General features: G+C 42.0%; 2 protein-coding genes across 2 annotated transcripts in view; both read right to left on the bottom strand.

Annotated features, from left to right (window-relative positions):
• The window catches only part of T265_15380 (hypothetical protein), a gene marked incomplete at both ends in the record, with an annotated part of 29,586 nt that extends 25,527 nt beyond the window's left edge, over positions 1-4,059 (bottom strand). Inside the window, 4 exons of the mRNA XM_009177822.1 lie at positions 127-398; positions 2,837-3,110; positions 3,303-3,405; positions 3,871-4,059. Of these exons, the coding sequence (XP_009176086.1) occupies positions 127-398; positions 2,837-3,110; positions 3,303-3,405; positions 3,871-4,059 (838 nt within the window). The remainder of the gene's footprint in view (positions 1-126; positions 399-2,836; positions 3,111-3,302; positions 3,406-3,870) is intronic.
• Positions 4,060-7,246: 3,187 nt separating this feature from the next.
• Positions 7,247-11,968, bottom strand: part of T265_11221 (hypothetical protein) — a gene marked incomplete at both ends in the record, with an annotated part of 14,003 nt that continues 9,281 nt past the window's right edge. The window contains 2 exons of the mRNA XM_009177821.1: positions 7,247-7,467; positions 10,055-10,162. Coding sequence (XP_009176085.1) covers positions 7,247-7,467; positions 10,055-10,162 — 329 coding nt within the window. The remainder of the gene's footprint in view (positions 7,468-10,054; positions 10,163-11,968) is intronic.

Below are 11,968 nucleotides of genomic sequence, written 5' to 3'. Positions count from 1 at the left end.
TGGGATTTTATTAATATGGTAGCGTAACTAGGTCTAGAAGTGAAATTGGAGAAAAAGTGGGAAAGTTTACTTCCATTTCATGTACCCGTCCGTAAATCCGACATTGTAATAGTTTACAAGTCATACCTTCTGGCATGGTTGAATCCATTTTCTTCAGAAGGGCCCTCAACAAATCAAAGTCCACAGCAGTTTCAGGTTCGCGGAGGTTACGGGAGGTGTGATAGGTAAGCAACAAGTTTCTGGCAGCCTCACTGTCCACACCAACTGCAGATTTGTTTGCACTCTTCAAGTCATAAGTGGAAAATGGCGAGGCGTTGACTGGGTTGGAAAACCATGCACCATATCGGAGAAGCACGGCTTCATGGTGTTCCGGTATATGTCGCAAACTCTGAGCTGCACTGAAAGAATAGGCAAATAGTCAGATGAGCACGATACATGTTACCATATTCGGAGCATTTTTACGGAATATGTCCGCAGGATGAAAACTGGTGACCTCGTCAATGTGAGAAAAGTCAGCTGGGCGATAACAGAAACTTTAAATACACCCTAAGAGCATCATATCATAAAAAAAGAACTAAGTAATATATTACTCACTTGGTCCAGTCTTGGCGGATATTTGGTTTTTGTTTGGTTGCTTCAAATTGGTCAAATTTCAGTGGGAAAATAATCATGTAGACTGAACCAATAAACCACACAATTCATATTCACCATGTCTGCAATTGTGGTTATTCGCCGCTTGGTGTTTGCTCAAAGCTGATGAAATGTTAGACAAACCAGCATACGGCCAATCCCGCTACAACTACCTGGGCGGAATTCGCGGTTGACTACGCTTCCGAATTTTTACTAAAACTGTGGCCAGTGATCCATGTTCAGTCAATTCCTTTCGAACATTCCTTAATCTACGCAGCCCTTTTAGCAGTGACTGTTTCAATTACGAGCCAACTGTACATAAGACGGTAAAGTGCATTCATGAATTCCGGCACCCACTAATCAGACACACCTACACTCTCTGTACTCAAGAGATCTTCCTAGCTGCGATGTTTCTGGGTAAGATGGTTTGTTGGATCGCAAAAGATCAACGAAGCAGAAAAGATTAACCGATTTGTGAATTTCGATTATGCGACGCCAAAAAGCGTAATCTAATATTCTCCCTTATATGATGCGCATTAATTCTGATAATTATTTGATTTACCAATATTGGCAACATTTCCCTTCAATAACCTAAATGTAAGACTTCTGTGCTGAACCACTGTATGGGCATACATTGCTAAGTTGTTACTGATCTGACCGTACACTTCGATCGTCTTCCAGTCTTCCAAGACCGAAAATACGGCTTGAGAGAATCAAACGGTAAGTTGAATTGCAGACGGAAGAAACTTGCCCGGATGTTTCTGCATGCAGATCACCCCGACTAGGTCACACTGGAACATTAAGCATGCCTAGATAACAGTGCTACAGATATGAATAAACTCTGTCTCTTTTGGTGATTATGATCGCATAAAACGCCTTTGACTTCTCGTCACACGCCTTGCTATGCTTTATTGGTGATCCCATGAGTTTTGCTCTTTTCACTAATAAACTCTGCAAGCCGTCATAGTGGACGTATCCTAACAAACTGTGGGTATTATCAGGGATTAATAAATTCACCCCATCACATATGCATACAGTGGCTGAAATCTGTGACCATGACTAGCACACAAATCTGTGCAGTCGACACATGCAGATGAAGTCATCGAACAAAAATATTAAAGGACTGGTAAGGACATACGATCGTAGAGTATGTCAGGCTTCAACGTTTTGAGTGTCCTTTGTTGGTCTGCTTTAAAAAAACACAAAATCGAAACCATACAGCTACACGACCAAAGTCAACAATGGTAATATTAGTATAATCCTCAAACTAACCTGAAGAAACAACCATAATAAATATTATCGTCGTAGACATTCGCATTGAAGGCACTATGAGTGCTTGAAATCCAGCTCGGCAGTGAAGCATCGGTGTTGAACAGTTATGTCATGCTGTCGATGATGATGATGTTGATGATGATGATGATGAGCTCTGCCACCCTAAATTGGTAATATTTATTTTGACTAGGTGGAGCTAACTGAGTGACTAATTAGACCAAACCCGAGGTCATGGTCCTCACGATCCTCATCCTAGTCAACGCTGTGTCTCTGTGGAAATGAATTATAGGTTCCAAATCCAATCGTTGTTTTAAGTGGAGTCCACTGACAAGAGAGCAATATGTAGTGACATATAATAACACATAGTGACTGTCACAATTTGGAACACTCAAACATTCTGAACGGTATTATTGTGCTTCTTACTGAGACAATGCATCCTAAGCGGAGATGGGAAAGCTGCTCAAATCCATGAACATTGAAGGAAAACAGAACATCAAAAGTCGAAAAATTTGATTAAGCATGGAGAGTATGAAGATTGATTGGGCATGAAGAATAAGAGTTCTAGTTGGCACATTTGTATGCTTGATGATTCCCAGATATGATCAAATTACTGGAGCAGTGTTAACAAGGTTTCATCATTCGTGAATTCATTCGCCTGGCTTTCGGGGATGGTTTGGAAGATAGTTGTTGCATTGAGAACTACACAACCAAGAGTATTGAACGGACCCAATACAAGGCTGCAGTACTACGGATAACTCGCAATAAACCGTGAACATTTAAAAGACTGATGAACACCGATTCCAAGAACTATAATAAGTTGCATCTAGCGTTACTCTGGGGTCTAGTATGCGACGTAAGTTGTAAACACAAATGAAACGGAATGGAACAGTTTGGAACGTAGGAGGCAGCAATGACGACAGGCAGAAAAACCTACATATGTATCAGCAGGGTCGCTTCTACATGTTGGTGTCCAAAAAGTCTGGCCAAGTCATACGCGTTCACCCCCACCACCAAATAGACTTGACTTCCTATTTGTATTCGCCGATTTCTGGGACCACATAACTGGTGACTGATATCGTTGGACACCAACGACTGCAGTATTTCATAGGGAAATGGAACTCGAAGTGCAACATTGGCTCCGAAGCTGAGGAGACGCTCAACGGAGTCAATCAAGCCAGCGGCACAACAAACCATTAATGCGGTAAGACCTGTATGGAATGAAACAATGTTTACTACACGTTATCGACGCAGAAACCTCTGACTACTGAGTGGTACAGATAATTCAAAAGGCCTCGGTACAATAATGGACAACTCTAAGTGTAGTTGATCCCCAAAATAAAAAGAGAATTATGGCCTTCTAGTAGATCCCACAAACTTTGGTTTATAGGTAAACAGCCTACCTGATTGCGAGTGTTGAAAATCAACCGGAAACCATCCCGCCAAAAGACACTGGTAGAGGTTTGTGAGCAATTCTTGAATGCATGGTAATGGAGTGTTGAGTGCCTAAATAAATCGAAAAGCGATGCTGAGTGGAAGTTTGGGCAGGATATTGAAATTTAAAACTGTTTTTAATAGATGATAAGCGGATAAGGAATGAACAGATTAGCGGAAGAAACACAAGTTCAAAAGCCACAGAGTGAAAGTTGTGAATGCACAGTTGCTATCACATGTGGACGCAGCGTCCAGCTGAGCGTCCAGCGTCGAGCTGAAACACATAATCAACATAAACAACAAAATCCAAATCCACATCGCGAGTGAATCACTCAAAGGCACAAAGTTGTCAAAAGAGTGCTCACTTCAAAAGTGAATAATTCTGCTATCCCGTGCACGTGGGCTTATGGTCCTGCTAAACAGCTTCATCGTCCTTTAGGATGCGCTACGGTTAACAATAACTTAGGAAACGATAGGTACCCGGTCTGGCGAAGACATAAAACAGTGAAAATACCAAGTTTATGCGTACTTAATTACCGAGTCAGATGAAATCCGAGCAGGACGCAAAACAGCGCAGCGCCAGATAGACCAGATCAACTTTTCAGCATGCTGTCTGGAAGTCGGTGTCACGCTTTCCGCGGGTAAGTTGTCATGCCCGAAATTTGTACTCAATGGTTCAGGGGCATGGTAGTAGAACTCCTTGTTAGGACTCAGTTGCTGACGTTTCTGAAGAAGATCAAAAAAGTATGAAATCTCTATCACTAGTGATGATGAAAATATACGCAAGATTTAGTCTTATCACCTCAGTCTGAAGTCGCTGAATTCAGCTTGCTAGAAAATGACGAACTCATAGCCTGCCAAAAATTCCTATATTCTGTATGAAAACCCACTCTTTTTTCATAAGCCAAGCGTTTTCGTCCCTAAATTTGGGTTCACTATAGATAAGTTCGTGATATCTCACAATGCATTTATTATGAGAAACTTCCGTTGCTCATGGTTCGGAATAACAGTGCGTCTTGCAGAGGTTATCAGCTCACCGTCTTATCCAACCCTTACACTGATTAAACCTGAGGATGGGAAGCGATCCAGCTGACCGATTCTGCCCAAAACTTTGACCATCCATCTAACATAGCCAATCATCTTGACGAGGCTTTTGTGTCAAAAGCGAAAAGTTACCCAACAATGGATCGACCGAGTGTTTGCTAACACCAGTTTGAAGCGTTTTCAAACTGACTGGAAATATCCCTGATCGTCGCTATAGATTAAATAAATGATGGGTTTGCGATTACTGATCTTGCAATCTTATGTTATGTGAATTAGGTGGATCTGTTATACCATGCCTGAGTTTAGCCCGAAGAAACTCCTGAAGTAATCTTCAGGATTGGTCTGCAAAACCGCCATTTGAAACCCAAGGACATGTACTTCTGTATCCATGTGTTCTAATGTAAATATACCTAATGAAACTTCTGCATATATCGGTGAGCAGCAAATAAATCGGTGGGTGGATGGGAATTAGCGTGCCAGCGGTAGGGAGATGGCCTTAGGATCACCTCTTCCTGCTCACTTACCAGCCTCCCTCTAGTGAGTTTGTAGCGGTCACTCACTAGATTACGCGTCACAAACACTCAAACAACGTGACAATTCTTGTCCCACTTACAACCTTAGCCGACAAAATGTATATCAAAGCTTACCATCCATCTTTGCTTACGCGGTTACCACCTGCGTCACACGCACTGCTTACGAACTTCAGCCACATCAGGGCAAGATGTATCCATGTTTGTGCAAGCATCAAACACGAAGGGACACCCCTCTCTTCGCAGTGCACACAACAAATAGGTATACAACTCGGGCCAAAGCATACACACGCGCACACGACAGGAAGCCAACCGAGGTTCACAATTCTCCACGGATAACTAAGGAACACGTGTAGCACCTGTACTGAAGAGATGACACGTTCCGGGTCAGGAGCTTCATTCAGGAAACCTCAACAGTTGTCCTCAAACGACAAGTCACCTTTTGGCTTATTCCACTTTTCGTATTTTATCTATATTTAGCAAAGTGCATGTAACTATTGTATTTATCGTCATTCTGGTAAAATAGACATTTGTTAGTGCCTTTTACCTTCTGATAATCAATTTCATTAAGTTACGACTGGAGCACTAACAAGTTCACAAAGACTGAAGATAATTCAGATAGTTGCACAGGCAGTCTTACTCAAACTGCACGCGGCATCCCTTGTCCTGCAAGTGAGGCCATCGATATGGTTGACTTTGACACGAAAAGACGGAACTGGATACATGTCCATTATGGCTGGTTTGAAAATCCAATCAACTTTTCACATTGGAATCCCCCGATTCACAGGGTCCGCGACAGCTATGCACCGGAGGGGTGTTACACCTGAACAATTTTTATTCTCGGTATATTGTCTGCAGGCAGTTTAACATACTTTTAACAGCGAATTGCCAAAAATAATGAACATGTTGCACCTAAATGGAGCAGTTGCTTCTCGATGGATCTTCGCAGCAAAAACATGTAATTGTCTTGGGAGATTCAGATATTTTTGTTCCAGACTTGAAGTACATATATCTCAGGCCCAAAGTTTTGAAAGAATCTTTGAGGACCGCTAAAATCCTCCCATTGATGAAGCGGTTCTCTGCAAACGAACAGTTCCGCTTTAATATTGTTTTCACCTCCAACCTGGGACTTATTACACTGACGAAACAGTCCGCTATTAGCCTGACTCGATATTGACCCAGAAAATCGATAACCTGCTCAACATGTGTCAGGCAATCATTCAGTTCCGACCACTGCACCACTTTCTTGTGGTCACCTCACAAGTTGCACAATCAGGTAGCATCGTCAGGTACTATGCCACATAGAGCAGACATAAAGATCGTCGACATTCAAAAAAGGGGCAACAGAAGTAAGGCAGTGCGGCTTGGGGATTAGGTAGACATTTCTACATACAAAGAGAAGGTGCTATCCCTTGGTTTATTTCACGCTTTCAGGTACTATCTCTAACTTGTCAGAATGTGTTCAGAAATCTTGTCTTTGACCAAAAGTGAGTCCGGAAACTTTTCCTCGTCTGCTTCTCTCTGTATGAGTTTTTAACTGTAGATTTCTTCTTTGTTGTCTCGGACCGAACTCATACTTGTTGATAACGACAAGCTCGTTTTTTCTTGGTCCAAAGGTCACGTAATGCGTTTCCCGACATCGGTGACTGTAAGATCCTGTTGTAAGGCCGTGATCTCAAAGCAAGGAATTGGTTAATTAGCCTAAACACACTATCTAGATGTCCTATCTGACAGTCTACGTGTAGTCTAATTCAACGACGGACGGTCAGTAATAATTGCGGCGAAACCGAATTCAACGAACTCCATCTGCGTTTGTTCAGTGGTCGTAACTGGGTAGCGAACAATATATTGAATTAGATGTGGGCAGACAGTATAGATAGGTAGACCGTGGTTCTATAGGAAATTAACAGTAAATCATGAGGAGAATTGAAGGAAAGCTTACGGTTACATTAAACCTTGGACAACACAGGATGACGCAGAAATCGCAGCATAACATCGGACAACTTAAACGGGAAAATGCTGAGTCCAAAGAGGGACAGATTTTCAACAGCAAGCCCAGAAATGAATGTGAACAAATCGACTATAGAAAAATAGTTAATACAGAGTCAACTTCGTAGAAAAAAGAATGGCTCAGTCTTGAAACTTGAGCAGTCACCGGAAGGGTGATGAATTAGTCTGAGGATTAGGGAAAAAACAATTATGTCACGTAATTAGCAGACTGTATTCTGCAGAATATACAGCGGTAAAGTTATCCGCTTGGAACCTATCAGTAACGACGGGTAAATTCAGCAGTCTCGAATTATACTGTCATGGTCTAGATGGTTGAGGCTCCGGTGACACTACAGGTGTTGGTGATTATAATGACAACTATAATAGTAGTGGACAGTAACTGAGTTACGTACGAAGAAACTTACAGATTCATTTACAAATACAGGGTTCGGAATTCCTGTGCGCTGAAGATGCACGAAGTTATCGCCTAGTTCAACTGTTCCGTCCAGGTTCGCTGAAGGAAACTGCGTTTCGTTGAGCCAACTGGCCAGCACTTGGCATTTAGATTCATCTGCGGATAATAGTTGAATGTCAGTACTAGTCGCATTGTCAACAAGATTGTAGTAATCTGACGGAAGTATAATCTTAAGCTCGAAGGATTTATCAGTTTGAAAATCATTCCACTATGAATGAGTGAGAATGGGAGGGTAAGTATTTTCCAGAAAAAAATCGTGTGAAGGGGATGAAAACTGTTGGCTGCGAAAAGTGGATTAATCAAACGACAAAATGTTCAGACTGACAACCACAGAAGCAAGCAAGTCTAAAATCTTATAGTACCTGAAGCGCCAGAACCGGGAGTGGACAGTCCAACAGATTTCGTCAATCGTAATGACAGTGTCACGTACAAGAAATACTTCGATGTCATGAGTATTCTTCCAAACGGAATCTTCAACACATTTAAAAGAACCTTTTAAACGTTAAATTCACTTTCCATTCCAATTTTCAAACGATCATTTGAACCTAAGCACGACTTATTTGATTTTCACGTACAGCTTGGGACTGATACGGACAGAGGTGATATGCCTAAGAAGTGAGCCCCAAAACAGGCAAAACGGGAAGTATGTTTTCCAAAAGGTTCCACTCGCATCAAAATTAGTTTCATTTAGTTCACGTGTCCGGGAAATTTCCTCAGTTGCAAACTAATCTGGTTTTGAAGGAAGACCCCATTGAATTCCCAACTGAAACTCTCGTTTACGATACTGAATGTGCAGCATGAAGACTGTCTCATGACCCAGTGAATACTAAATCCAAGATATCATAGTGCGTTCTCTAGACAGAACACATAGGTTTTCTGGGAACACTCGACAGCCCACGACCGATTTCCTAGACAGTCTCCTACAGTATCCAGAGTGTCGTCTTAACTGAGATGCTAGATGGACTTTGTACAGCATGTTCGGTCGAACAAATACATAATCAAAAAGGGATTTAGTTAGAATTCACTCGAGTCTCCCGTTTAAACCGAATCATTTTGCAGTTAACGAATCGTGTCCAAACGGATTGAATTAGCATGCGTGGTTTATAGAATCTAGGAAAATACATCCAACTGATTAGCCCCAATAAGTGGGAAACCTGTTGCTTCTATTTTTGGACTTGAGGGGAAACATATTCCCTTACATCTGTTTTTCTTTGTGATCCTTCAACTGGAATCTCAGACCCTGTGATGACCGTTCGTTTTTATCATATTTCACCGTTATATATATCTTTATATATCTTATATATATACACCTGTCTCGTTAATTCCTTTCTTGATCTCTAACACAGGATGAAGCTTTACGAACATTCGTACGGGAGATCTGGTACCCTCTTGTTTAACCCTGCCTCCCGTTAGCCCTAACTATTCTTTGTGGTCTTCAGGCGCGTCTTTAATTCCACCCCGTCCAAATATCTCTCGTATATGTTGCATTCTGCTGGTCAAACACTGATTGCTTTGTGAGCGTGTAAACCTACTTTCGGCTGGACTTAAATTGCCATGAGTTAGCCCTCTGAGCTATACTGTCCTACCGTATACTTCAGGCACATGCAAGTGACAAAAAATAAGTACTTGTCTAAAAATAATGATTTTGATGATAACGAACGAAAATTAACATTGGGTATGACGAGCCGTGAAGTGACGATAAAAATTCAAAGGAAAAAGGGGCCATTTGTTGATGAGTGATTCAGAGAGATAGGTCAGGTTGAAGGTTACTGAAATTAGGACAGAGGTTGAAGTGAAGCCTGGTAACTGAGTAGCTATTGGGATCACCGTAAGTACGGTTTCTCCCTTGAGAGCATTTTTGTGGCTATGCGATTTTTTATGCGATTTTTGCGGTATCCGACACAATCGTCACTCGTTCGTAAAGATGCAGATGGAAGGGCAACTGGGTATTCCATATACTTACCAAGTTACATTAATACCCCGCGAACAGGCAGGGATATTAATGATCAGTGGTCTAATACTTGGTATGAATTTCGGGCAAAAATGAATATAACATTGCGTAGCCACAACGATTTGTTAAAACATCTGGTTATCACTCCCAAATTTCTCCAGTTCAGGAACTCTACCGATCCTAATATCCAGCTTCCCTCAAAAACATTTCCGTGGAAGACACATAGTAGGATTCCCTATCAGAAAAAACTGTCATACACAATGCTCCTCAGCTCGCATATCTTGTAGCAACAAGGGAAAATAATTCTTCCTTCAGTGTGAGCTTGGATGCCATCAGTGTACAATGTCCTGTATTGTGCGCAAACAAGCTTGGCTGGAGGCTATTCAACACAAATTAGGTTATGTGCTCTGGGGAACTGGTACATGACATTCCAGGCACGAGACGAATGCAAGCAGCACAGACCCGAATGTTGCCTTAGCGGTGAAACATAATTCACATGACTTTTGCTTGGATTGATGGTAGATTCACTCCCAATGAGGCTGTAACCAGATTTTCTTCGGCAAGAAATATGTCCTGGATAAATCACACACTCGTTGGCTTTCACAAAAGGTTCGGATGGAAACAAGAATTTTCGCACAATGAGAAATAAAAGTCATGAAAACTAAACTCTAAAAGTTCTTTGGTAAAACGAAAAGCTGACTCAAGCCTTCAAACAGAACAACCATGACTTACCTTGCAACAGGGTTATACTGGCATCATGCATATTGGCGTTCCAGTAGCCGACCCAAGATAAGATATCCTCCAGATAATATGTTGCGATATGTCTATCAGGGTAGGGAACTGCAGCGCAAATTGAGCACACAAACACCAAGTTATGTTTCAATGGAGACAGTATTTTCGTAGTACAGGGAGAAAATGAGTTTTGTGGTGCACTTAAATCGTCCCGTTAAGATTAGTCCAAAGAGACACCAACAGTAGTCTTATCTTACAAATTATCCTAAAAGTGCTGAGTATGATTCCGTAGGGGAGGGAAACTCTCCATTTTCCGAGTGTTCAGTTGCTAATGGTGTGACAGGTAAAGGGATATCCTCACCTGCTTGTCATTGTCATGGTTTCCACCAACGAGCTTACGCAAGGAAGCAACACAGGATTTAACACTGGTGGGTTGAAAAACCTGAAGCAGCTTAGTGCTCACTGAATTTGCAAAAGTCATTCAGAAATAAAGAATTTTTCTGACCTTTTGAATAGCGGACTGTGCAGAGTGACGATTGTCGACTAACGAGTTCATTAGTTTGCACAGTCAAAGTCCATCGGATTTTCGGTACCACGATTCCCACTTCCATGACTATATGGGTGACGACTTTGAACAGAAAGAGAGGTTCCTATCGAACTACGTTGGCTGTAGGACCGATTACTGGATGTCTTCAATTGCTCTGGATGTATTCTTGTCCCCGACTACAAGCTAAGGTGGAGCAAACGCTACATCCTGTATAAATGCGAGTTGATTCCAAGGCTGATCAGGCACTCGTCGCCGAACGGTCAAATGTTCAAACTACTATCTGGGATTTCGCGGATTCCGGACCCTCTGGATGTTCGTGAGATGCGCACTGCTGACGATTCCCAATAAGGATGAAAAAGCCATACACTACTTCTGGGCTTTTCGGCATACCATAGCTTTACATACCGGACGAAACCTCCACAAAAAAGAGGAAGGAATTAACAACGGACCGAGTCAAAACGCGGAATCAATCATATTTCCGTGAACAAACGTCTCCTGGCTATACTAAGCAAAAATCACTGACGACTCTCAAACTTTTACCTGCTGATGAGTTCCTTCCTATCTCTGAGAAGAGGAGCTCGAAGAAAACGACAATCAAACACAACAACGCTCTGGTCCACACTAGACGGGTCCGAGTTGGAAACTAGTCAATCGTTAGAATGTTTTACACGGAGCCCGAGGAAAAGCTCTTCCAACGGTCCGCACCTAGAAGAGGAGCAAACTCATTAATTCCGTGAAAATGCATTAGGAGTAAAAGTCCCACAGATGTCCAATACTATCTTTCAGATATTTTGAATAACACACAACACAACATGAAATGTGTTGATGTTTTGCACTTGGTTTAGGCAAGTGTAACTGAGCGAAACTATCGTTTATTGGAGCTGCGGTATGCTGCTAGTTTGTTGGTGCACATTTCGACACAACGTAGCAAGACAATTTAGCTCACAAGATTCTCAAACACAGTTAGGTTTCGATGAATTTTTTCGCAGCTATTTCTAATCCTTTTGGCGCAAAGCTGATACTAAGACCACCATCCAAATGTTAGCGGTTTCTGGATGCACAGGCGGCAGGACCACAGGTGCGAAAGATTCGTACGCTCCATCTCACTGGATAATCGTGCTGGAGAACGTACTGAGTTTTCGCGTAACTCTGTCGAGGAATGAATACGGAGATGAGTGAAGGGGACGCGGTTGTTTACTGTAAATATACACGCAACCGCTCAGATATCTGGTTCAACAGGAAATGAAATTAGTACACTCTACATAGTTGAAATCCTAATTGATGCGTCCCAGAGACCATATAAGGAAAGTAGGCATAAACGAAGAAACCTGTAGTCATGTGATGACAGCTTCATTTGCTTACGATAT

This window comes from Opisthorchis viverrini, assembly GCF_000715545.1.
Source record: "Opisthorchis viverrini unplaced genomic scaffold opera_v5_469, whole genome shotgun sequence".
Classification (NCBI taxonomy): Eukaryota; Metazoa; Platyhelminthes; class Trematoda; order Opisthorchiida; family Opisthorchiidae; genus Opisthorchis; species Opisthorchis viverrini.
The sequence above is the reverse complement of the archived record's forward strand: the minus strand, read 5'-3'. Positions and strand labels throughout refer to the sequence as shown.